At 43.3% G+C, this 25,319-nt stretch overlaps 1 protein-coding gene across 1 annotated transcript in view; it reads left to right on the top strand.

The window, feature by feature from the left end:
• The first annotated feature begins 2,194 nt into the window (after nt 1-2,194).
• UMODL1 (uromodulin like 1) overlaps nt 2,195-25,319 on the top strand; it is a 44,254-nt gene continuing 21,129 nt past the window's right edge. The window contains exons 1-11 of the mRNA XM_084536023.1: nt 2,195-2,432; nt 9,530-9,691; nt 10,097-10,203; nt 12,142-12,334; nt 13,256-13,396; nt 14,202-14,321; nt 16,001-16,255; nt 16,427-16,539; nt 18,080-18,299; nt 21,927-22,064; nt 22,618-23,346. Coding sequence (XP_084392149.1) covers nt 2,255-2,432; nt 9,530-9,691; nt 10,097-10,203; nt 12,142-12,334; nt 13,256-13,396; nt 14,202-14,321; nt 16,001-16,255; nt 16,427-16,539; nt 18,080-18,299; nt 21,927-22,064; nt 22,618-23,346 — 2,356 coding nt within the window. The 5' untranslated portion in view covers nt 2,195-2,254. The remainder of the gene's footprint in view (nt 2,433-9,529; nt 9,692-10,096; nt 10,204-12,141; nt 12,335-13,255; nt 13,397-14,201; nt 14,322-16,000; nt 16,256-16,426; nt 16,540-18,079; nt 18,300-21,926; nt 22,065-22,617; nt 23,347-25,319) is intronic.

The following is a 25,319-nucleotide window of genomic DNA, read 5'->3' as shown; positions in this document are numbered from 1 at the left end:
GCTAAGGAGCCCAAATTGATCTAAGCCACATTGCTCAGCAGGAAACTGCTGTCAGCAAATAATTGAATGCTGTGAGTGCCAAAACTTATTTTAAACTGGATCGATGTGGCGGGTTACGGTAAGGTTGGTGGTGCTGCACCTTCTCCTGTCACCTTCAGTCTAACCTCTTCCAGGAGGGTATCTTTCTGTACCTCCAGAGTCATGTCTCAGACCTTCTCTTTTGGCTTTGGCAGCCTCATTCCATAGCTAGTATCAATGTTTAAGAATGAAATATGATTTCATATCTGCTATGACAGCTGTAGCTTCTAATTATAAACTGTGTCTAATTCTATACCATTTTATTCTCAGTTTCATACCTGTATTTATGTTGCACATTGCTGTAAAGCCTAAGCCAGCTCAGCTGACTCTGGAATTTTTAGCTTTCCAGTGCTATGCCTTTGCTGCAGCCTCAGCTCTGCACTGACAATGTCGGTCTCCAGTGCTCTCCTTACTCAGCTGCTTGTGCCTGATATAAAGTGGTAATCAGTCACATGCATTGGAAGAACAGTCCTTGATCTGTGATTTCTGCTCCCAAACATAGATTTTTTCTCGTTTCCCTTCTCCCTGAGGGATGTCCTAAATTCAGCTGGGGAGGGAGGCTGTGGCTGGCTACGGGCTTTCATGATCAGACCTCTGTCCTCCTTCCTGGAGGAAGGCCTTCTGAGTCACTTGGTGGAACCAGCTTGAGGGACATTTTGTGGCCTACGGCATCTGTCCTGTGACTTCTGCTGGACTGTCCTTGCACTGCACATGCATCATCCTGTTCTAAGCTCTTTTACCAGTCCTGTTCTAATTGTACATATATTATTTGTTTATCTGGAAAGCTAAACATCATAAAAGCACATGATTCCTAGGAACCTGAGTAACTTTTTTGTTTCTTTGTTCTAATTGTTTTTGCATGTTTCATCTTCTCTGGCAAGAGATAAGCTGTACAAATAAGACAAGCCATAAATACTTCCATTTTATGCTTGTTGTGTATGCTATGTTAGCTTCAGTCCATGTGTTGACTGGCCCAGGTCCCCTAAGAGCTCTTAGAAAAAAAAAAATCCTACCACATTCGAATCTCTGCAGCTAAATCATATTTATCCCTATTAAAGTATCTTTTGCTTTGTATCAAGGATGATAAAGGCCTTTTTAATTCTATCCCGTCTCCTTCCCAAATGGGACATGGGGTGACTCAGCCCCATGGCTTGTATAACATCTTATTAAGGGACAGCCTAATGTCTGTAAGATGACTGTAGGTTGCTCAATGCTAATTCAATCCCATCTGTGGTGGTGTTGTTTTCTTTTTACTGCTCCCGCTCAAGTACTTCAGTTTTAAGTAAAGCATGTAACAAAACTAACTTTAATACTCCTTGTGAGCAGTTTCAGAACCTCAGAAATTGAGCCCCATTCTCAAACTGGTATGAAATTATGTAGTTAATGAACTTATCTCTAACTTCATTTACATTGAAGGAACCGCAGCATCTCTCAGAGGACCTGGTCTAATACTGTCTACTACAAATGCAGGCAGGCAACACAGAAGCTCCAGGAATACCTTTTGTCTCAGATACCTGAAAGTCCTCCCTGGTGATGTATGAGCACACAGTTTTAGCCTAGGGCGGTGTCTGAAGGATGTCTTATTCCAGACACCTCCCGTGACTCATCTGCCCATGAGTTGCTCACCCTTCTCTCCAGTTATAGTCAGCACAGCCAGATGAACCCTTCAGCAGCATGAGCCTGGAGTGGACATCTAAAGTGCTTGGATGACTGCTCTGGAAGTGCCTATTCTGCTCCACTGTTAATATCTATTAATGTGTATTAATTTACTTTACAAGTACTTGAGTTAAATTACCCTTTTTCTGCTTTGTACCTGAAGGCACTGAGAGCTCTTTGAATTTTCTGCCAATATGGATTGTTTTATGACTGAAATGATTCCCATGACAAGCAGTCACTACTAATCTTTTCTTCTGTCCATTTTCTTAAGTGACATTCTTCCTAACATCAGCCTCCCTGGAAGTCATTCGTCTGTGTTGATGCTGTCACTGCTTTCTCATAACAGCATATTTAACTAGACACTGCAGGGAACTTATGCTGCAGGGTGACAAGTTATTACTGATCCCTCTCTTTCCTGTTTATTTTACTAATATTAATTTTTATTTTTCTTCTAGAAAAAGGCCTCTCTTTGCTAGGCTATCATCTGTGCAACTATAGCCTGACCAAAAATGCGTTTAAGATGGTTGCCTACCAAAAGTCCTATGAGAAGAACACTTCCTGTGGTGGATGGATCCCGTGGATGGTATGTCCCCGGACATATTATAAAACACAGTATCATACAGTTGAAGTCCCTGAGACCACCAACCTTACAGATTGCTGTGAAGGATATGAACAAGTTGGTCTCTACTGCTCTTTAGGTAAGTTTCAGTCAGATTAATAGTTAATATAAAAGCTTCTGCTAGAGTAGGATTCATGTAAACTGAGACATGTAAAGGCTTAGTTCAGCCCTGGGCAATATGTTCCTGTTCACTGAAATGAGTGAGTCTGTAAAAATCCACAGCAAACTCAGCCCAACATGGGAAGGAGTAAACACGAAACACTAATGCTCCTGGTTCTTCCTGTTTGCCAGCCTTATTCACAAACTCCTGACAGTTCATGGTGACCAAGAAGAAAGAGCTTGTTTGTCATCCCAAGGAGGGCTTAGTACTTGTCCTGGTCCAGGTCAAAATCTGTGGCCAAGTGGGATAACTCATGTAGCCTTGATGTGTGCTGTGTCTGCTGCCAGTGTGCTTGCATCTACTCTAGGAGCTTTCTTCTCAAAAGTAATTTAGTATGCACTAACAATAATATTTCCTTTCATTTGGAGCAAGGTCAGTTCCCAGGCTTCTAGCTCAATTTTGGTGTTAATTTCAAACAACCTGTGGCCTTGGGGAAGATGGTACCAACCATCTTTCTATCAAAGCTACGTTAGGGCCCATTTTCTCAGGTGCTTCCTTGGTTATCTAGGGCTATGTTGTTGAAAGTAGTGAACCTTGTAGTGGATCTGATCTACCTTCTGAGTTATAACAGGACTCTACCTGGGAATCATCTTTGACTCAAGATGGAAACTATTCTGCCTTCCCACTTCAGAACTAGCAGTTATAAACAAGAAATTCCTAATTTTTAGCAAGACTTGAGTCACAGGTGGAAGAGATTCCTGGGGGAAAATGGGTTTCCAAAAAGTTTCCAAAGGGTTCCTGTGACAAAGTCCCAATGGGTATTGGTTTACTCAAGTAAGTTTGGTATAAACTGATATGATTTCAATAGCATCACAATGGAGTGGAAGGTGTCGTGAAACCTTTTTGATAAAAGAGGAATTTAGTTTTCTTTATATTAAGTCCCTTAAGAACATCTGTAGTCAAGCTGGAGTTGTACTTGGAAAAAAATATTCAGGTAGCATTTTGCACTACATAATATATATTTGAGAAGATTCAAGTTATACCCATGCAAATTTTTTTTATTTTTTTTTTAAATTAATTAAAAATTAATTAAATTAATTAAAAGTTGTTTGCTTTTATTCTGAACTAGATTATCTAATCCAAGATCTAGTCTTAGATTGATTTTGGAGTAGGTCTTGGATTAGATAGGACAGCACTGGATTGTTCCAGCATCCAGCACACTTCTGCAAGACATAATTTTTTCTCCTATTTTCTGCATGACGTTGCATTTCTCCATTTCCCCTTTTCACGTTATGGTTGTGGTAATTTATATAGTGTCGACACTGTAACAAAAGATCAAAAAGGAAAGGTCCTATTGCAGTCCTGATCCTCCTTTTGGGTCACAGGACTTGATTGACTCAGTTCTATGGGAATGTCCCCAAACCTGCTCCTGCATTGGGTCATATAATGTGATGTGAGAGGGTATGAGCTGTATGTCTTGTCATGGAATGCACCGAGAAGAATGTGTTCATCCTACATTTAAATTGCTTCAGAACATTGGAAAAATGAACCTCCAAACATTTTTGCAAGGTATTTTTTTGCAACATATGCTAGTAGAATACTGTATCTATCAGGAAAATGCTTTTAACAGAAAGGTCAGAACACAGAAGTGGTTGTTATGCTGTATTTGTTCTTAAAACAATGTGCAAGAGAAGAAGAAGAAAAGCATAATTAGGCACACATCATCCCTCACTTACTGTATCCTGCAATTGTTTTGTCTCCGTGGCTGTGGTGGAGTGTCAGCCAGGGCACAATTTGACCTGCATGTTATGGTATTTCCAGGCAAGCTTGCTTGACGGGCATAGGACCCACTGCTGATAATGCATGTTTTTCAAGCAGCAGTTACAGGCTGGGAAAACTCTCCAGAAGATCTAATTAGTGTTGAATAGCAACTTCAGTAAGGTCATTTCAAATACATGCATCTGCATGCATGTGTGCACATGCGTAGTGTAAATAAATTAATCCAATGACAAGGCGCAGAAGCAGTTGGAGAAAACTGCTTGTTGATCTCCTAGTAGAAGAAAATAACTGTGTCAGACAGATGTTGAAGGGTGGCCAGCTAGTTCTGTTTACCTCTATTTGCACAAGGAACTCCTTGAGGGATCATGATTTTCAAAGTGCTTCAGAGCCGCCAGAATTCAAGATCACCTTCTTGGGTGGAGAAGAAGGCGTCCTGGTAACACTTTAAATATTTTTTTCCGGTACAATTGTATGCCTTTTAAAAGCACCTCTGAAGGAATGTTAGGCTTGAGAAGTGTCAGTGAGATTTTTTCTAACATTAACAAATCTGTAAATCTCCTGTAAAGCTTAGCTGCAGAACTTCTGATCCACCCTTGCCACATTGTTGATATACACTCTAGGCAGGATTGTCCATGAAATACTGTGGTCACCTTGACTCTTTTCCTGTCAAAGTAGATTTGGGAATATTTTAAACCATAAAAGGGTTTGTCTCGCTTCTAGGTAATTTCTCTGTTTAGATTATTCCAGTATCTTTGCTTTTCAGGGCATTAGTCATATATTCTGTGAATGGTAATGCACTGTCTAGACACAGTCTTAAATAAATGATGAAAAGAGAAACTGGAACTGCTGAAATTACAGCACAGCATGCTGTTAAACTACTGTTATTTTCTTCTTGATGTTATCCATGCTGGCATACTCTCCATCCTACCAGAAGCTGGAGGGTCTGCATGACCTTTCAGAGAAACCTGGTCCTCGCCATTCCCCTCGCTTTCTTCCTGGAAGGAAACATTTATCCCTGCCTGAGATACGACAGGCTCTGCTTTTCTTATTATTTACTGTTGGGGCAAAAATATCTATATCACGAGTCAAGATACTCTGGTAGTTCTCACTAGCTGCCTATCAGTCCGTTAGGATGGTGCTATATATGTGTGCACACACACAAACTACTTTAACTTTAAAAAAAATATATATATATTTCTAAAAGCTAAAAAGTGCTAGAATTAATTCTAAAGTTAGAATTAAATAAAAACAATCATTGTTTCCTCTCCTTTTGCCTATGCATGCAAATAAACCCTGTTAATTACCCGACCCCGCTGCCTTGCCCTGAGGACCACATTTCCATGTGGTGCTCAGGGGCAACAGCCCCCCTACAGGGCATCCCAGCAGCGCTGTCCTGGGCTCTGCTTTCACAGCGTGTTTCAGTGCTCTGCTAAGCCTCTCTCTGAACAGAGAATTATTTATCACCTCATGAGGTGAATCCCGGGGTGATGCCCAGACAGCAATTTATCTTCACGAAGCCTGTGGGAGGAGAGGGAGGTTTTCTGCCTTTCACAACTGCAGCGAGACTTGGATCACATCATTCCATGTGCCCACTCTGAGACACCGAGGGTGTGATTTCTACTCTTTGATTATTTATTTTTATCCATGGAGTGCCTAGTGCTGCCTTCATCACCATTGTGCTTGGAGCGTGGAGCCCTGTGCCCTTGATGGTGATGGTTGAGCAGCCTCCGATTGCTGAGCATATCCCAGAGCTGTGGATCTGGTTCCTGGAACTGTGAAACTCATGTATCGGAAAGGTGGTTATGAGCTTCTTGCAGGAGACTTCCCCAGTATTTTGCATGTCTTTTTTTTTATAGGCAGAGGCAGGGTCCAATTCTCCAAGCAGGTTTTGTCTGCCTGGGTCAGATGTGTGGTTACTTCTGGTGGCTGGTTTGGCACCCACCTTCTACAATGCTACCTAAGGTGAAACCAGAGAGCTTCAGGCAAGAGTCTCCTTCCTTATCTGCCATCTTACCCTGACTGATCCCTGGCCAGGAAGACAAAGAGTGCATCAGCATGTGATGGAGGTTGTTTTTTTTTGGCACGTGTACAAAAAGGCTGAAATAAGAAGGTCCAGACACCTTTAATCTGGAGTTTCTTAATGAGAGAACTTGATTTGCAAAGTTCATTTGGAGAATGCTTTATGTGAATAACTTCCTCAGATTTTCAGAAAAACAACAGTAAAGTAAAATAATAATAATAATAATAATAAATTTAATTTCAGGTGTCCAGGTAGCTCCCCAGCAGGGCTGGGACCTTTCAGCCCCTGTGTGCAGATGATGCATGCTGGATCTAACCAGGGCAGCGGGGACTTGTGGCACGGCTGTCCCCACTGCTTGGGCTGTCACCAGAGATTTTGTAAACCCTGATTGCATCCCCCTCAGCCTTCTCCTTTCCACAGCAAAATTCCAGTCTCTTTAGTAGCCTTTCCTCGCAAGCTATCTGCCCCACTCAGCACACCACCTGGTGCCTTTTCCAATTGCACTAAGCCGCAGGATGGCTGTGGGCTCACCCTGGGCCCCTGCCAGCTCTCATCATTTGCTGGTACGAGTGGCACCGTGGCAGAGCATGGCCACGTCATGGTGATGTTGGTGGGAGCAGCCCCTTCTGGCTAAATTTCAACAAGTTTCTCCTGAGCATGCACAGGCTGCTTTTGTGCTTGGAAGGCCGTGCTCCCCCGTCGTCCCACAGCTGTGTCCTTGCCGAATCTCAGCCCCCGGCTCCTGGATATGTTGCAGCGAATAATAAGGCTTTTCATGGGAAAGGGCACTGGGTGTTTGTTAGATGCCGAGCCTGCACATCCAGACCTTGCCCTCCATCCCATTTAAGGCCTGGACAGGGTGGGCAATATCCATCTGAGCAGGTAAAGGCTAGCAATGCTCAAAGACCCTGAAAACAGGGTTGTGTGATGAAAACTGTCAGTCTGCCTTTGCAACAGGCTTTTCCAGGAGCTCCTTCTGTATTGTCATAGATTTGTCTTCACCTTCTGATGCCTGAGATGAGCTCAGAGTTTTGGCCCCCTGCTCCGCCACACCCTCTGGGTGAAGCCTGGTAGCTCTGGGTGGAAGGAGGGAGAAGAGAGAAGCTGCAGCTGAGCCAGTGCTGTCCCTCAGCACCTATCTCCCAGCCCAGTGGCTCTCCTGGGGACAGGTTGGTAACTGCTTTCAGTTGCTAAGCACTGAGTGCTGCATTTCTCCTTCTGCACAATGATGCAGATAACAGAGGAAAGTCCACACTTTGTCTGACTGATGGACGAGCTGCCCAGCTCGCTCCCTGGTGCTGGCCGTGTTGCTTGGTTAGTGTTGTAGCTCTGGGTGACCATCCTCAAAGATGATCAAAGTGGAAAGAGTAAATCAAATTTGCAAAGTGCATCTGGCGTGATTAGGCAGAAATGTGATGTGAATCCATCCCAGTTTCCGCTGATGCGAAAATGATGACCTTTAGATTTTAGATAAATGGCTAGGGTGGCACTCAGCCAGGACACAATAGTGTTTTCTGAGATTGCACGTGACCCATTAAACCATTTACACCACAGTTCAGCGTGGCAGAAAAGGACCTGGGTGGAAAAAGCTGCGTTGAACTTCAAACCTGCTGGAACTGCACCTGAATCTTAGAGATTGAGAGATTTTTAATGCTTGAGTCAAGTTTATCAGAGTAAACTTGGCTCATCAGGAAGAGGCTTTCCAGCAGTAGGACCCATTTGAGGGAATGACCTGCAGCGCCAGTCCCAGAGTCAGAAGCAGAGGGTCCTGATCCATGCTGGGAAGCAGAACAGGACTACGGGGCTTGCTGGACCCAGAAATAGTTTGGGTCAGATTGTACAGAGTAGAGTTTCCTTATTTGCTGCCCAGAGCTCTTGTAGGTCTAACACCAACTCTACTTGAAAGATGCTCACAGTCCCATTAAAGTGTATGCTCACTGGCTATACAAAGGGTATACAAATAGAGTATATCAAATGCAATATAACAGTGTGCAGAGGTGCTGTCCTATATATTCTGCATGCAAAACTTCAAAGTTACATGTGCAAATAGCCTACATGCTGCTGAGAGTCTCAACTCTGTGCCTTCACTGTTCCCCAGCTTATGGGGTTTGTCACGCTTTTCAGCAGAGGTGTGGACCCCTATTATTAAATGATAATTAATTTTCTTAATTACCTTTCCAAGACCCTTGAAAAGTACTGTGGGACCACTAGAAGGCAAAGACCATAATACTAAAACCACTGTTGGTAATATACTATTTCTTAATGCAAACATGACTGCATGCCCAGATGCAAAAGTGCCTGAAAATTGTATGTGTTGAGTTCTGCATGCCATGGACTGCAGATTGAACTGAGGATTTTTAGTGCTAAGCATGAGATCAGTTATGGTATCTGCCAAGGCTCTTTGCAATCAGTTCCAGTCTAGCATGAATTGGAGGAGAGGGGGACTTGGCATGTGCATGTGGCAGCAAGTGACACAGATTTAGTTTAAAACTTGATGAATCAGTATCATTTGCCTTTTTAAGAAGCCTACTTTGCTGAGGCCAAAAGTCATAGATTCATTATTCCCTTCTGCTTCTCAGAAACCTCAGATTTACTTTTATTCAGAGCCTTGGGATAACAGAAATTGGAAACCCTCAGAAATGGCAGCTCATGATAGATCTATAGTTTGCTATAGACCTTTCATTTGCTGTGGACTTTATTATGTTGAAATGTGGTTTTCCCACACTGCAACCTTCTATGACAGGAGTAACTTTTATTTTTCTCTAGGCTGCCTTTAATTGCCTGGTTAATGGACCAAGAATTTGTAGGATCAAAAAATTGTAACCACAAAATGAATGGAAAAGATTAAATAAAAACTTCTGATTTCTAGCGTAGACACTACCTGTTTGCTTTGATCATTATACAGCATTTGGATTAGTCATAGCTGGCACCACGTACATTTTCTGTCTTGCAGTGCTCCGATTTCTCCACATTTAGAATCCATTTATTTATCTAATCTACCATGCTGCCTATCTATCTGTCTATACATTGTCATTAGTGGAAAATTATCAGTTCAATATTTCTGTAGCAGAAATGTCACGAATGTGAGAAAATTCTGAGAACTTTTAAACTTCTGAAATGAAATAAAGGCATTTAGGCTCCAGTTTTGTCCCCATGAAAACCTCAGAACAGACACACTTCTAAAATGAGGAGGAAGTGTTTGCTATAAATTAAATGGCACGGTTTTATGGAAACAATTTTCTGTGTTTTTGTTCTCAGAAATGTTTTTGTTACTTAGCACTTAACAGGTCCAGTGTATTTGCCTCAAGACCTGGTATCTGTCCAATGGAGAATATGGAAACATCTGATTATCCTTGCACGTTCGATGCTGAATGTCCAGGGTTTAAAAAGTGCTGCAACTCATCCAAAGGAGAGGGCTGTGTGGATCCAAAGCCAGAGGGTATGTTACTGATAAATTCAAGACTGCTTCTAATAGAAATGTGCTTATTTTTTCCTTCTGAGGGTGGGAGTGGGCAGAACAACAACTGTTACCATAGCTCTTCATAAAACAAATATGGGAATCTGCCTTGGGTTAGCTCCAGGATATTCGTTCTCAGAGATTGTGCCTGTGAGGCTGAGCAGGGGGTGTTGCAGGTCTGTTGGACCTCACATAGCTTCTCCTCCTCAGCTGATGCTGCTGTCTGCAGCATATGGTGACTGGAGCAGTAGCTGATGGCTGCACACGGGCCCTTCATAACCTCAAAGTTAAAGTTTGCCTTGGTTTCTTGGAGCCTGCCTACAGCTCCGTAGCTTTGTATAGCATCCTACCTCAGATGACTTGGCTGTTTTATTTTGTATGCTTCAGAAAGGATATTCTGGTACAACGTGACAGTGCTGGTGAAGATGGATTTTAATGAATTAATCAGAGTGGATTCCCACCTTCTGAACCATTCACGCCTTTTGCACTCCATGGTACGTACAAACTCAGGCACTCTCATGTGTTGCCCATCATGTCTATGTCTCCATTACTTGCTGACTTCCACTTGCTTCAGCCCAGGAGGGAACCCATGGTCCTCTGAGCTGGATACCACCTTGCCAGCTGCTCACCCTGTTTTTTGGCCCTCATGTATTGCTGGTTGGTGAATGTCAGTCTCATCCTCACAGGGCTCAAGTAAAATTGATCTAGCAGCTTCTATAGTAAATTTTTCAGGTCTCTGCCAGGAGGATGAGAAAGTTTTCACAGTCTGAAATAGTTTTCCTGCTTTATTCCAGCTTCAGCTCAGCTCAGTTTTGAGTTTATGACAGACTGTGTCTGGATTTCATGGTCTGCATGGCTTGGTTTTGAGTTGAACCTTTCAAGAGAGAGCTCTGATCCATGACACTGGGAGCTACATGGAAGGTGGATTGTGCAGTGCAAGAACCCAGTGAGAACCTAGGCTGGTGGTGAGGGACCCTGTCTGGAGCAAGGGCATTTCATTGTCACCTCTCCCACAGCAGCAGCGCCCCAGGAGACAGCAGGGAATTGCTTTTTCCATCAGTCGGAGGCTCTGCCTCCTGCGTGGATGAGCAGTGGCCATGGTAACAACATGAGCAGGCCCACAGGGCAGCAGCCCGGCCCGCCTCTCAGTGCCCCAGCCACCACAGGGAGGAAGAAACTGAGGCAACCAAAGAAAACCAAACCATAACAAGGGTGTGAGGTGTTTGCCCTTCTGGCCCACTTCTTTAAAGAGGGGTCTACAGGAGGGAGCCAAGCTACAAACTACAGCTATGTTTGGACAAGGGGGATCTCTCTGTCCATTGAGTGGTAATTAGGAAAGGCATCAATGAACTTGCACAAAGACCCTCCAGGCCTTTTCCCTAGTACATGTCACCACCTCATGGAGAAGACTAGGCTTGGACATGGCCTTTGAAAGGTACCCAAGAAGAAAGTTCTCTATATCACTGTTTTTATTTCTGTTCCTCCACAGTTTCTATGTAGGTATGGGCAAGTAGCAAAGGAAACTTCTCCTATACCAGTTTAGCACTGACAGCCAGGAGAATATGGATGGTAGCAGTAGTGTGGGGATATTGCATGAATTTAATCCTTCCTCCTACCTGAATTCCCACTTCTGATACCCTGAAAAAGTGAGAAACCTTGGCCCGGTACCTGTGTGGAAAGGAGTAGTGGGCAGTGATCTAAGACTCTTACACTGGTTTGATACTAGAACTGTTACAGCTGGTCTAAAGCAAGCTATGGCAGAGTTGAACACTCAAAAAATAGAAAATAAAAAATGAAGATTAGCAATGAACCACCACCCAAAGGAATGTTTTCCAGTCCTTGTTTGCTATATTGACTTCTAATGCTCAGTCCATCACCACCACCCTTCTCTGGTTTCTGACTCCCAGTTGCAATGAGCAGTCCTTGGGTCTCTCCAAGTTCTCAGTATCAGCCTTCTTCCCTTTTCTTTCTCCCTTTTCTTTCCATTCCCTTTGCCAGCAGTCCTTTTAGTTGCTTGACATGGGGAGTGTTGGACAGTTTGGGTGCACTTTAAAAGCCTGTCTGAAGTATATTCTGTCTATGGCAATTTTGGTGTTTAAGCATTACATGTCAAAGAGATTTTTCCATATTTTCTTGTATTATATCCTGTCTAAGCATGTAAGATCTGACATGCAGCTCCACATCTTCCTTAACTTGGATTTACTATACTCTTACATGTAGTTACATGTAACTCTTTTGCGAAATGTCATAATAAGAAGAGCTCACCTTGCATAAATATATAACTAAATGTTGTTGCTTTCCTGAATTTTCTGAATTGGCGCTTTCTGCACTTGGTTTCTGGTGATATTCATTGCATAGATTATGTCTCATTTGTGTACAGCTGTACTGATAAAGAAATGAGATACCAAAGTGTTTGCTCACCTGTTTTCCAGATTACTGGTGCATTACAGCCCTTGAATGCCTCTGTGCACCATATCCAGAGTAACCAAGCAGAAATATACTCTGGGACAGTGGCATCTCAGGTTCTCATCGGACTGCATCAACCAGCTCCACTAGCAGAGGTTTCTTCTTCCTTGAAAGACATTGTGAAGCGTGTCTATGAAGTTATTGACACGGATGTACAAGGTTAATTATTACAATCATATCACTGAGGGAAGCCTTTCCAGGGGGCTTCATCCCTCTTCACCTGGGATTTTGTCTACATGACTATCAATTGGCTTTCAAAAACAGAGTATAGTGGATCTTCTAACCTTTGCAAATATGGCTGTAACCCAGATATTATAGGATGAAGAGAGGGTTGTAGTTAATTTTGGAATAAATAGTTTGGAGTGGAATACTTCTGCTTCCTCAAATAACTGTATTTTCTCCTAGTAGCATAGCTCTACTTCATATGAAAAAGCAAAGGTATTCAAGTTTGTAGCACAATCACTAGTCATATTAAATAGGCTCTTAAGTGTTTTTAGTATTCTTGGGAACCAGATATACTCCGTTTTTATGGACTTGTAATGCTTCCAGATACTTGCATGAAACAAGGAGTATTTGTTTATTAACCTACTTTTTAAAAGTTAGGTAAATATTTAAATGTGTTTGGTTTAAATTAATTTAATCTATTTATTATTGCATAGTCATCTGAATATTTTCCCTCCTGAAATGTATCCATAAGCACTATTTGTCATCACTTCTATTTCTGTATTTACTTTTGAAAACTCCTGCCAGATTTCAGTGAGATCCCTGGGTAGATCTCCTTCCCCTGCCACTGACTTCTCTCAGGTTTGGATGGCACCCTGAAACTGTAAGACAGAGCTGCTGCTAGTTGCCATCTTAACCCAATTAATCTGACTAAAAAGTGATGAGGTTATAACCGAATGGGGGCTAGTTTCAGGGAAGGACGACATTCTGATTTCATTGTGCCCACATAAATCTGGAATTGCTTAATCAGAGTTACTGCCTATTTAAACAGAATTTATCCTACCCAGAGCAGGTCTACATGCACTGCAGTCTTGATGCTGCTGTCAGTATCCGTGTAAGTGTTGTTCTTCTTCTTAGATGTCAATGAATGCTCCTATGCTGAATTCAACGCTTGTCCTAAGCAAAACACCTGTGTAAATCTGGAGGGTTACTACAGCTGCAACCCTGAGAATGAACATGCAGATGTCAACCCTCAGCAGCTGAGCACAGGAAAGGATGGTAAGAAATGTAGGTGCCACTTTGGGAAGCACAGAGAAAGTCTCTGCTGGGCTTTATTGCCAACTGCAGGAGCAACTATAAGGTAAAGTTTTCTGGAGCATGCAGTGCCCTTTCTCCTCCTGCTGGAAGAATACACAGTATAAGCCAGCTTGCTAGCTGTTCATGACAAAATGCAGTGTATTCATTTAAAAGTTCCAGGCTGATTCTCGTACCTCACCTGCAGCTGTCCTTACCTGCCAATACCTCTAGCTTCAGACCCTGACTGCTTCTCAGAGCAAGTCATTGACTGTCAGTACATGTTCCCAGCCTCCCGGGGGAACACGATTAGTGACGCTATTTGTACATGAAGTCTCCTTCCTGTTTTGACTGCGTGACTGCAGCCTGCACTCCGTGGCTGTCCAATCCCACCCTGAGCTGCTGCACTGTTAGCGAGTCCTCTGCTGGAGGCAGCTGGAGTTCAGCGATGCATGAAATAATTCTCAGCACCAGTTCAGCAACGAATATAGGCATGTACTTACAGCCAACAGACACCAATGAGCCTGCTAATAGGCTTAAAGATAATGAGATAAATCAGTGCTTGCAGATCCAATGCTCTAGTTAGAAAACAATTTAACAATCCTTTAATCTCAAAAATTAAGATAATGTATTGCTTTTTGCTTGTGTGATATGATAATACGTTTATTTTCGTTTCTATTTATATTCCTTCTATTGCTACTCTTCAGCTGGTGAAAATGTGAATGGTATTACTTTGGATTTGCTTTGTTAGGAATGCTTTAACTCTTCGATAATGCTGTTTGTCCCTTAGGCATGGCATTGTCTACTCCAAGCTCAGAGCTGGATCCCATTACTGCTAGCAATAGCTCTCCATCTATAAGTAATTTGAGTCTCTTGTCCACAACTAACCAATCTACAGATGCTGGGTGCTGTAAGTAACTTTGGATCTGAATGCATATTGTCTTGCTTTAATTCAGGCGCTTTGTGATCCCTTTTTCCTGGGGCTAGTTGAGTTACAAGAGGGTGTTCACAAAAGCTGATGGTAGTTTTGGAGTGAATCTCCTCCTACAGAAACAGCAGGAGAGAGGGTCCTGTAATGGGAGACTTGGATCAGGGGCTGTGGAGCTGTGAGGTGAGCCCTGGAGAAGCCCCACTGTTACCCCCACGGCTGCTGCTGGAAGAGGGGGGCTGGCTTGATCCACTGGTGCCTGGTGTGCTATTCAAGCACAAGTTCTTCCACAGGTAATCCAAATTCTCCAGCATGAGGAAGCACACCAGTAAGGGCTGTAGGAGGCTGGCACCACTCACTTGTCCCTGGGCTCTGCTGAATGCACATTCTGGGCTTGTCCCGCACTGAGGTACAGGAGGATCTGCCACCTGAGCTCCTGCTGGCCATGGCCACTGAGATGCTGGTGGGGCATGAGTCAAAGAACCTGGCCACAGCCACCTTGTATTTAAGTTAGCCTCTGTGAATGCTCCCTGCTATGCACTACAGCTGTCTGAGGGACTGTGACGGAAACAAAGCCTGACAGAGTTATCTTTGTATCAGTGACTTCAGTCCTTTCAGATGAGAATGGTCACAATCTTTTTTTAACAACATCCTGTTCTTCTTGTGGGAGGAAATCGCTTTAAGTAGTTCTTTGTCTAGTTCGCAGAGGCAGGCTGAATTTTCTTGACCTTCATCTTTATCCACAGCTTCTGATCCAAACTGAAACTAAAGGAATTAGACCAAATTCCTTCTAGAGCAAGGGTGGTATGGCCGTTAGTGCTTTTGGCACCGACCTGGCTCAGAAGCCTGGAAACAACCGTGTCCCATTGAAATAATTGAAGAAAACAACCCTTTGCCTGAGGCTAACCATTAGCATGAAAGAATGGATGTTGTGGCAGCAGCATGCTGTGGTCTCTAGTTTAGCGTGGGGGCTGATGTTCTTCTTACCCAACCGCAGCTGTCTGCAGGAGGTGTGCCCAGTCTGTCCTCATCATCTCAGCTCTCCCTCTAGCTGGTGGAGACAGGCAGGCCCTGCCAGAAGGCAATACACCCTGCCCGATTTAGACACCTCCTCCTCCTTTGAGGAGAGGAATCATCTCTGAAGGGTTCTGTCTTTTCCCATTGATGTGACAATGATTGTGCTGGACTAGCATGGCATAAATAGGTAAAATGCTCACCCCTGCTTCACCCTCAGCTTGTAAAAGCTGCCATCTGTGGGTTTTTTCCAGGCGTAAATCAAGGCAGCCTTTACCTGAAGAGGTGCATTTTAATGATGAAAGTGACAAGCAAAGCAGGTGTAAAGACAAGTAGAGTACACAGATTCACTCTTCCAAACTTATTTCTGCTGCCTGAGCCTGTAGCTCACTGTATGGTTATTAACGTTACTAGAGATTCAACACATAAATATATAGTAAAAAGAAATAAAAAGAGTAAATACCCAATTAATCAGTCTAGTGGGATGGTTCATGGATGAGGGGACCAAATCTGCTCTGACATAATGTAAAGACGAGCTTCCCCTACTGACTGTCAAAGTGCTTGTGTATAATGGATTTGTGATATCACAGTGCTTTAAAGAAGAAATGTTGCTTTTTCTGTGATGATTCTTCCTGGGACTGCAATAGATCCCTCTGCAATTAGAAACCACCGAATCTTCAGTGTCACCAGCAATAGTTTTGAAATGTCCTGGCATGTTGAGTCTACGCTAAACCATACTTTCCAAGTCCAAGTGTTCAAGGGCAAGGAGATTGTACAAAACCTGAAAACAGAGGAAATGAAAATGAATGTGTCTGGACTGGAAGCAGGAGTGATGTATTCAGTGGAGATCAGCTATGAAACCTGTGGAAAAAAGAGCATCTCCCATCAAAATGTTAAAACAGGTAAATAGCCATGAAGGTGATGGTAGCTATAGATCCAAAACTGACACTGTGTTCCCGCTGGCTCTCAGTGCTGGGCTATGCATCTAACATTTTGATCTGGGTGCATCAGTTCTGACCGGATCTTTTCCTCTTCTGCTTTGTCAATCTGTGTTTTGATGTTGTGTCTTACAGAGGCTAAGATTTTTGGTGTTACTATGAAGATTCTCAACTATAATTTCACTGAAGATTTCCGTGACGCCAGTAGCTCAGCATATGAAGAATTTTCAAGACTGTTGCTTACAGAGGTAATGCTAAAGTATATCTGGGTAATGTATTTTTCTTCAATTTAGAATTTATTTAATGAAATAGAGTATTTTGTGCCTGGCTCAAATGTCCCCTGGAAATTATAATATTGTTTCCTATGACCTTTCTTTATAATTAAAACAAAATCCAACTGACTAAACAGATCAAGCCCTTGGTCTTATTAGCAATGGAGCTTATGAGAATTTTCCCTTACAGAAGAGCAAAGGAATTAGAAATCCAGGCATGCAACAGGGACTCCTTTCCTTGGATCTTTACTTTGGCAGTAAGCACACACTAAATTGACTTGAGGCTCTTTAATGGATTATTGAAATGACATTGCTGGCGTTCATTTCAGTGCTGTCCTCTCCCTAAGTGTTTGGCTGCTCACAGAGCTCTTTTTTCTTTAAGCAAAGTGGTGGGGCCAGGCTTTCTTCTCCAGCCCCATTCATTGCATGCTCACGTGCAGCCACTGTTAATGCTCAGGTGTAATCAGCCATCAACAAAACTTGAGTCATGAACTCTGCTTCCAGCTCTCAGCTTCCCAAACAGGCAGGACATTTCAGATGTGGCAGTCTCTTACAGATTTGCTGTATAGCACAGGGCCCAGACAGAGGAATTCAGATCTTGATCCAAAACTAGACTTTCCCAAAACAAAAGGGCACTCATAAACATTTGTCAATATAAATCTGAGGGGAAAATAAATAAATAAACACTGCACCAACATTGGAACTGTGTTTTCAAAGGCAGTCCAGAAGAGGCGTTTACTCATGAGAAATTGCAAGTCAAACCTCCTGACGTGGTTTTATTTTCCATAGTTGCAAATTGCTTGCTTTTGCTGTGCAGGAGGATTTTTGTCAGTGAATCTCCTCTGAGGCTGACACAGACCTAACTGACATCATGAAGTTGGGAAGGAAAAGGAGTGATGCCCATCTGTTTTGCTTCTGCCCCACTGGGAGCACAGCATCCCCTTCTCACTTCCTCTCTGCTCTTTTTCTTGCCTCCTCACCCAGATCTGAACTTAGGTCAGTTTAACTGCTTGTACTTAGGAATTTTTGGAGCAAACTGCCTGAATGGGAGCAAAGATGAGCTGATCTATGGTGCTGTTCTGAATGCTCAAAGGCATGCTTTGAGCTGGAGGCACGAACAAAAGGCTCAAAAACAGAGATGTCTTCTAGGGACGTGAGGCAAAACCACTAACCTCTTCCCAGCTCATAAACTGACATCAATATTAATGCTTAGAGTAACACCATTTGTTCAATTCATATGCCTACTTACTAGATTGGTAATCAACCATGGTGTAATTGTGATTCTTCCTTGAAGGCGGGCTGTGTCAAGTACATTTTTTTTTTTTTCACCAAGAAGACTCACACTTCTGTGTGTGTAAATAATCTCCAAAATACTTTGAAACTTTTCTGTCTTTTTACCACATTTCCTACTGATGTTGCATGTATATAAACCTTTAAAAACAGTACCACCGTGGTTTTAAAAATCACCTGTGGCTGCTGGGTACCTGATTGTCACTGCTTCTCTAACTCTACTCAGATTGTGAATTCATTTCCACCCAACATTACTGCTTTATACGAGGCTGGGAAACTGAAAGTGCAGACCGAATCCCTGCGAGCTGGGAGCATCATTGTGAGGCTCAGAATTGTTGTGCAGGATCCTGGGTTTCCAGCTGATGCCTCCACCTTTGTCCCGATGCTTTCTTACCTGTACAATGGCTCTGTACTTTTGGTGGATCAGCAGAACTCTGCAATAGAAGGTAATTTAAATTTTATTTTTATTTATTTTTGACAACAGAACAGTGTTGATATTTTGATCATGCACAGTATCATGAGCATTCTTCCTGAAAAGTACTTCACAGGAAGAGAAAGTATGTGGAGTTTAGATGGTTTGTTGGAGGGAAAGCCACAAAGAAGAAGGAGCACTGGTTGTCCCCAGGTAGCTGCAGGTACCACTTCCCTCCATGGTGTTTAATGAGGAGAGGAGCCTTTAATTTCCACATTAATTTTCCTTTCTCTCTCTCCTTTGTGAACTGTGGAAAGTTTGAAATATCTCTCTCACACTGATCTGAGGGCAGGATTACTTTGGGGTATTTGTAGCCCTTAGATACTCATGCCCTCTAAATGGTTTCATGCTTCAAGGCTGTGGAGTTGTACTTGGGCCAGGGTTTAGGAAATTGGGTAGGAGAAATTCCCAAATGTCCTCTCAGTGAATAGGACTGAAGAAACACGTACGGAATTTATGTTAAACTAGGCCTTTGTTTGATCTTCAGTAATCACCATTTTTATCTTCAAAGGGCTAAGTTCTGGCTTCAGGTTTCCCAGCTGGCAGAGCCAGCCAGAGCTCAAAGGGTTGCCAAAGTCAACAAAATGGGCTATTCTTCTCTCTCCATGTACTGAGCCCTTAAAAGCTTATTTGCTGCAATTAGGGAAAGCTCCCTTTGGAGCTGCAGAGCATGCAGAGGTTAGGGAGGACAGGAAAAAACAGAAGAGACAAACTGCACCTGAAGCCTGCAAACATCACAGTGCGAACAGGAACTGAATTGCAAGATGCAGGCATGTGCCAAAATCATTTACAAACATTATTGATATTCTCCTGGCTGCACAGGGGCTGTGTCCTGTGGCTGAAGGAGTGGGGAAGAAGGAGATAGATGTGTGCTTTTTTTTTTTTTTTTAGTTGCACAAAAGCCAGATGGCTTCCAGTAGCAGCACTCTTATCCAGGAGAGCAGCCAACTCCCCCACTCCTCCTTAGGCTAGAGCAAAGTGATCTATTTCCTAGTTCTGCACAGAGAGGCATTTGTTTGACATGAGTTTCTTAAAGTCAGATGTGGAAAATTAGGCCAAGGAGTGCAGCGCATGGAGGAAATACGGAATCACAGAGTGGTTGAGGTGGAAAGGGACCTCTGGAGGCCATGTGGTCCAATCCTCCTGCTCAACAGGGCCACCCAGAGCAGGCTACCCAGGACCACGTCTAGGTGGCTTTTAAGATCTCCAAGGAGGGAGACTTAGGAAAGGATTTTTATAATAGGCTCTATTGCTTCCTCACCCCTGAGTGCCCTGGGATGGGCCCTTTGGAAGTAAGACCACATGGCTCTTCTTGCACCTGTGGAGTGATGCCACCTGGATCCTCAGTGGCCACCAAAAGGCAACGTGCTTGGTTTCATGACTATGGCAGAGGAGAGAGTTCAGCTCTGGAACTGCAAAGATGAGAAGCCAGGAGGGATAGCAGAACTGCAGGGAGTGGAGCAATGGCATCTCTCTTTGTAGTCTCATATAATTAGTAATCTTTCTGCCATGATTAATAGAGGTGCTAAACGGTCTGTTTTGTGAGGCATGGTAAGGAAGGAAAAGGGGACTTGCATGGAGTCAGGCCCATATTGCATAATATCATGCAAGAATATGGCAAGTATAGGCAGCATCCCTCTCTAATACTCTATTAGCCACCAACTGTTTTCAGCTCCAGGATTCCCTGAATCCAAAGAGTTTTCTATGGGTTTCTCCTCCATGAGCTTTTGAGCTGAATTTTAAATTTTGGGTTCCCTGTGAAGTCACATGAACATTTCATATCTGCAACATCATTTGGCAAGGAGTTTCATGGATTTTTACCCATTGCATGTACCCCCTACAGGTACAATGTGTAATCAGAGCAAACATAGTGGTGTCTTTTTTTTTTTCTTTTTCTTTTTCTTTTTTTTTTTTTCTTTTTCTTATTTATTTATTTATTTATTTATTTATTTATTTTAATAATGCTGGTAGTAGGACTGTTGGTTGAGGTATTTGTGGGGAAGGTACTAGCCAAAAGGGGGAGACCAGAGAGTGCACGTACTATTGCCATGGAGCACTGAGGAGACAAGATCAGTGTTTTGGCCTGATGTGTAGCTGAATGTGGCTATCAGAGATGGGCTGCTTAAAAAGTCGTGCTAAGTAATGGGAAAGGAAACCCCCAGAGCCCTGTGGAGCCAGAGAATGTAAGTTACTTGGCAATTAGCACTGGAGCGTCTCTTGGGTGGTGTTTGAAGCTATCAAGAGCCACATTTACCTCACAGCATAATAAGTCATCAGGGAGAGCACTTTCATTGCTGGTGCTTTAGCCAGTCCTGCATGCTCCTGTATTTCCTCCGAGTGGCTTAAGCTGTAGATTAACAGAGAGATGCTGGCCATAGGCACAAGGAATTATCTAATAGCAACAATTATCTAATGGGGAAGAAAGGAAAAAGAACTGAATTGAGGTTGGGGAAGCCTGTGTGCAAGCAAGAAGATGCACACATATGTGCATGTACACATGCTCTCTGCTTTCTGTTTCTAGACAGGGACTTTCCTTTGTTTCTGAGTAATAATCACAGTGACTAATCTCTGCATGTTTGCAGAAGAAACACTTATGACAACACATTGTTCAAAACAATTTTCTAGCCTCTGATCAAAATTATTTGACCCAAGACACAGTGCTCAGTCTAGTTTTCTGCTCTCCCTCACTTTCTGCCCTGAGGCAGTGAATGCATGTATGTGCACAAGTGAGTGCACACAGGGAGAGGTCACAGGGAATTCACTGAGATTATTCATGTGCAAAGCGTTAACTCGTACTTTGCCTGTCTGCTGGAGCAGGGTGCAAATGGTAGTATAAGACTCCAGAACAAAATCCTTCAAGAGTGAAGATACTCAGCCATAAAACTGGTACATAACTCCATGGAAAGAGCATCTCTAACTTATTCAGAGTGGCTGAAATTAAATTTAAGGAACACCTTTACAGAATATTCATGCCTTGATGAACAAGGACCTTTTTTTCTGAGACTATCAGAAAGAGGGTCACAGTTGTGTAGTGTTACCTGTGAAAATAAATGGTTTATTAAAAGAGTTTTTGCCCCTAGCATTTCCTCTTGAAGTGTGCTTTTTTTGTGGGAATTGTTTTCATTTTCATTTACCTTTTATCTGAAGCAGAAAACAATTTGGATTCAGACTCTATTTAGCATTCTAGCTAGTGGTAGCTAGTGGTAACAGAACTATTCATTATCTGATGGATCTGGAGGTACTGTATGCAGAACTATATGCTTATGATATAGCTGTAGTACAAACCTACAGTATTTTTTTTTTTTGCTTTAAATGTTTTGAATTCTAAAAAAAATAATAATCTTAAAAAGAACTGAAAAAATAATGTGTACTTTGAGAAAATATGTTTAAGAGTGCAAGAACAAATGTTAATTTTTATGTGACAGCACAACAACACAGATAGCATTCTGCAACTCTCAGAGCTTGTCTGTCAGGCAAATGGTGAAAAAGGCAGACCACATTCTTAAATTCAAATGCTGAAGAAAGGACTGATTTGTGAACATTTCTAGCTTAGTGCAGCCAGTTGGAGGGCTGTCTGACTGGTCTGGTTTTGCTCTTACAGACTGGGATGAATGCGCTTCCCACGCCGAGAATGACTGCTCCATGTTTGCAGATTGCATCAACGTGATGGGCTCGTACCTGTGCAGGTGCAAGACACCTGTGGACACCAATCCATCCCGACCTGGAAGAAACTGTGAAGGTGAGCAAAAGACTGGCATGTAGTTTCCCTTTGCCATTAAAAGTTTGAATAAGTCAAGTTTTTCTACCTGTTTTTTTGCAAATATTTATATAGCACACAAAGTGTATATAGATGCACCTTTGCATCTATATTGTCCCTAGCTAAAGAGAACCTCTCTGAACACAAAGATGAACCTTATATATGTCTTTGAATACAATCTCTCTGAGCACTCCCTTGATAGCCTGAAGACTGATTGCAGAGAGACACGAGGCATACTTTTTCCTTTTTTGGTATCTGTGTGCCTAATTTTTTCCACTGTAATGATCCATGCCTGCCATCCAGAAGAGGAGACCCAGGAACCAAATCTGCTTCTTTGTGTAGGCACAAACCAGATTCACTACCATAAAAATCACACATGCTACAATGCCTTAATGAAATATCCGAGACCTGTTTCTGTAATGCTGTTGCACATGTCTGTGTGGTCTCAGCCCAATTTTCAGGCGAGACCTGGCATGCCCTGGTGTCTCCTTGTCCCGTTTCATATTCCACTGCAAGTGTGCCTGTTGTGTTGCAGGTGAGATCGTGAACCCTCTCACTGACACGACAGCTCTCGAAGTAGCAGACAGCACAGAGTTTGCTCCTGAAGTAAACCCTGCAACCTCTGCTTCCCCCTCTGTCACCGAGATGGTAGGCTCTGAGATGAGCACCACCATACACCTGCCTGCAGTGCTGCCCCTGGGTAAGAAGCAAGCACCTCATCACAATTCTCCCACCAGCACTCCTCCAGCTCCTTGGAAAAAAAGCCTGGCACCACACACAGAACCACACATGGATTTCAGCAGCGACAGCAGCCCTGTGGCCAGGGAGATGGCAGCCAGTGAGGAACCGGCCGTGACAGCAGAGCAGCAGACCGCCCTAAGTCCATCACAGCAAAGCTCGGTGGCAGAGGCTTCCCCTGATGCATCGCAGCAAGAGGCTGCTCTCACAAATACACCCATGGACACGGCAGCCCAAGAGCAAAGCAGCTCATCAGTGTTATCAAATCAGACAGCCTCCAGTACCACTAGAAGTCATGCAGCTTTTGGAGGGCCTCAAGTCCACTCTCAAGGTGGCCCCAGCACAGATCCACCGGCCACAGGGGATGCTGGAGCTTCCACCCTCAACGCCACTCTTGACACATACACAGAGACAGGAGGAGAGAACATCTCTTGGTCTGAGAAATATACCACAACTCTGGGGTTGCCAGCTTTGCCAGGCTTCTCTTCAGCTTCCAGCTCAACACCAAGCTCAGCTGTGGACCGCAGTGAGTATGCATCCAGCAGGGCATGCACACGTGGCAATGCACCTATGTGGGAAACAAAACCTCACTCAGAGTCCCAAAAGATGAGAAGTTGTCCTCAGTGGTATGGGTTGAAAGTGTCTGAAATCAGTTCGTATATGCCAAAATTATTTTCTTGCAGGAATTGGGACTTTTATTTCTAAATTGGCATGTCAAAATAATTTCACTTTCTGATAATTTGACAGTTAGCTTTATCGACATCACATTTCTTCTTCCTGAAGCAGACAGAGCAAATCATACAGCATGCTGTGTGTGGCTCTTCAAAACATATGCTGCTTGTCCTGCTGCCACACATTTCAGTTTCTCCTGAGTACTCTGGCACCAGGCTACTGCAGCAGCAGCCCACAGAGTTATCTCAGAGGCCCATGAGGGCAGACGACCTGCCTGCCTGTTCCCCTCCGTGGAGCATGAATCCATGGCAAAGCCCCACAAATCTCCCAGAGGGCAAGAGCTGTGTGGAAACCCATGAACCACTTTTACAAGAGCTCTTCTTGAGGGTAACTGGGCTGGCAGCGAGGGCTTCATCTATTTGGGTTTGGGCAGATGTACTGCAGCTCATTAGGGGATTTTTCTGAATCATATTTCAAGGTTAGAGTCAGATTTGGCCTTTAAATTATGGTTTTGTTTGGGATAGGAATGCTGCTGTGCCTACCCATCACTAAAGGTATTTTTTCTTTAGTGTGTAAGTTTGTGATACCTATTTCAGTTTTGTTTCAGCTTGTCCTTGTACTTTCTCTCATGCCTTTCACATCTCTCTGATCCCAAACCACACTCCTCTGCTCTTTTCTCTTCCCTTACCCTATGTTCTCATGTTCCTGGGGGTCTCCATTCACTCAGCCCCACTTCTGGTTCACCCACATTCATTTCTCCTTGGAAACTCTTTTTTTTGGTCGTCCAAGGGCAGCTCTGCTGCTTCTCCAGCCCTTCCTGTGGCACCAGTGCACCACCAGTCCTGATAACCAGTGCCACGGCGTCCACTTCCCCAGTCCTGCTGTGTCTGGGCAGCCATGCCAATGCTTCTTTTCTGCTTTTGTTTTCTGTCTCCTTCATGTTGTAACTTTTGCTCTGCCTGGCATTGGTAAGACCAAGGAACAGAGCCAGGTAAATAACCAGTTTGGGAGCTTGCTGGCTAAATGGGGAAAAGAACCATTTTGCACTGAACAACATATAGGCCTGAACTGAAAAACTCCATTTACAGCTTTACTTTCTGTTCTCCCCACCCCTTTCAAAGTAGGGGAGAATTAAAAAAGAAAAGTGTTTTTTTTTTTTTTTTTTTTCTTCCCTTAATTAAAACAAAAAATGTCGTCGTTGTCGCCCCTCCCTCCCCCCCCCCCCCCCCCCCATTTTTTTTGAAAACGTTGAAATAGCTCATTTTAACTGACAAAAAACGAGGGTCATTTTCTTCCATCTGGAAAACAAATTGAAGAACTCCACACAAACAAGTTCAGTTTATACAAACCTGTTTTATTTTCCTGATGAATTAAACATTCAGCCAAGTCATGTTGTCCAGCTTTCGCAGGGAAAGAAGCCTGTGAAGGGGTGATGCCTGGGGAACAAGATAAGGAGCCACCACAGCATTGTCTCACTAGGACAAGGCAGGAAATTCAGAGGGCAAAACCCCATTTTTGGAGAAGTTTGATACAGAGCTCCTCCTTGTGGCAACATCTCTGACCTGGAAGGTCAACAGCCAACCCTTAGTCTGTCACCTCTTTTAAATGCTGGTTTTTATTTTTTTCATTTTAAAATTGCTCAGAACATTTTCCCCTCTCTCCACCAGATACCTTAATCTGGTTTATCTCCTAAATACCTGTTCTTACTTGGCTGGACAAGCCACAGCAGAAAGCAAGCCCAAATCCGTTGATCTTACTGGTGATGGTGAGGGCTCCTTTGGGATCAGAAGTATGTCGGGATAAAGGTAGCCTGCTGTTGCTTGCTTC

Source organism: Aythya ferina (genome assembly GCF_964211825.1).
Source record: "Aythya ferina genome assembly, chromosome: 1".
Lineage (NCBI taxonomy): Eukaryota > Metazoa > Chordata > Aves > Anseriformes > Anatidae > Aythya > Aythya ferina.
This window is presented reverse-complemented; position numbering and strand designations above follow the sequence as displayed.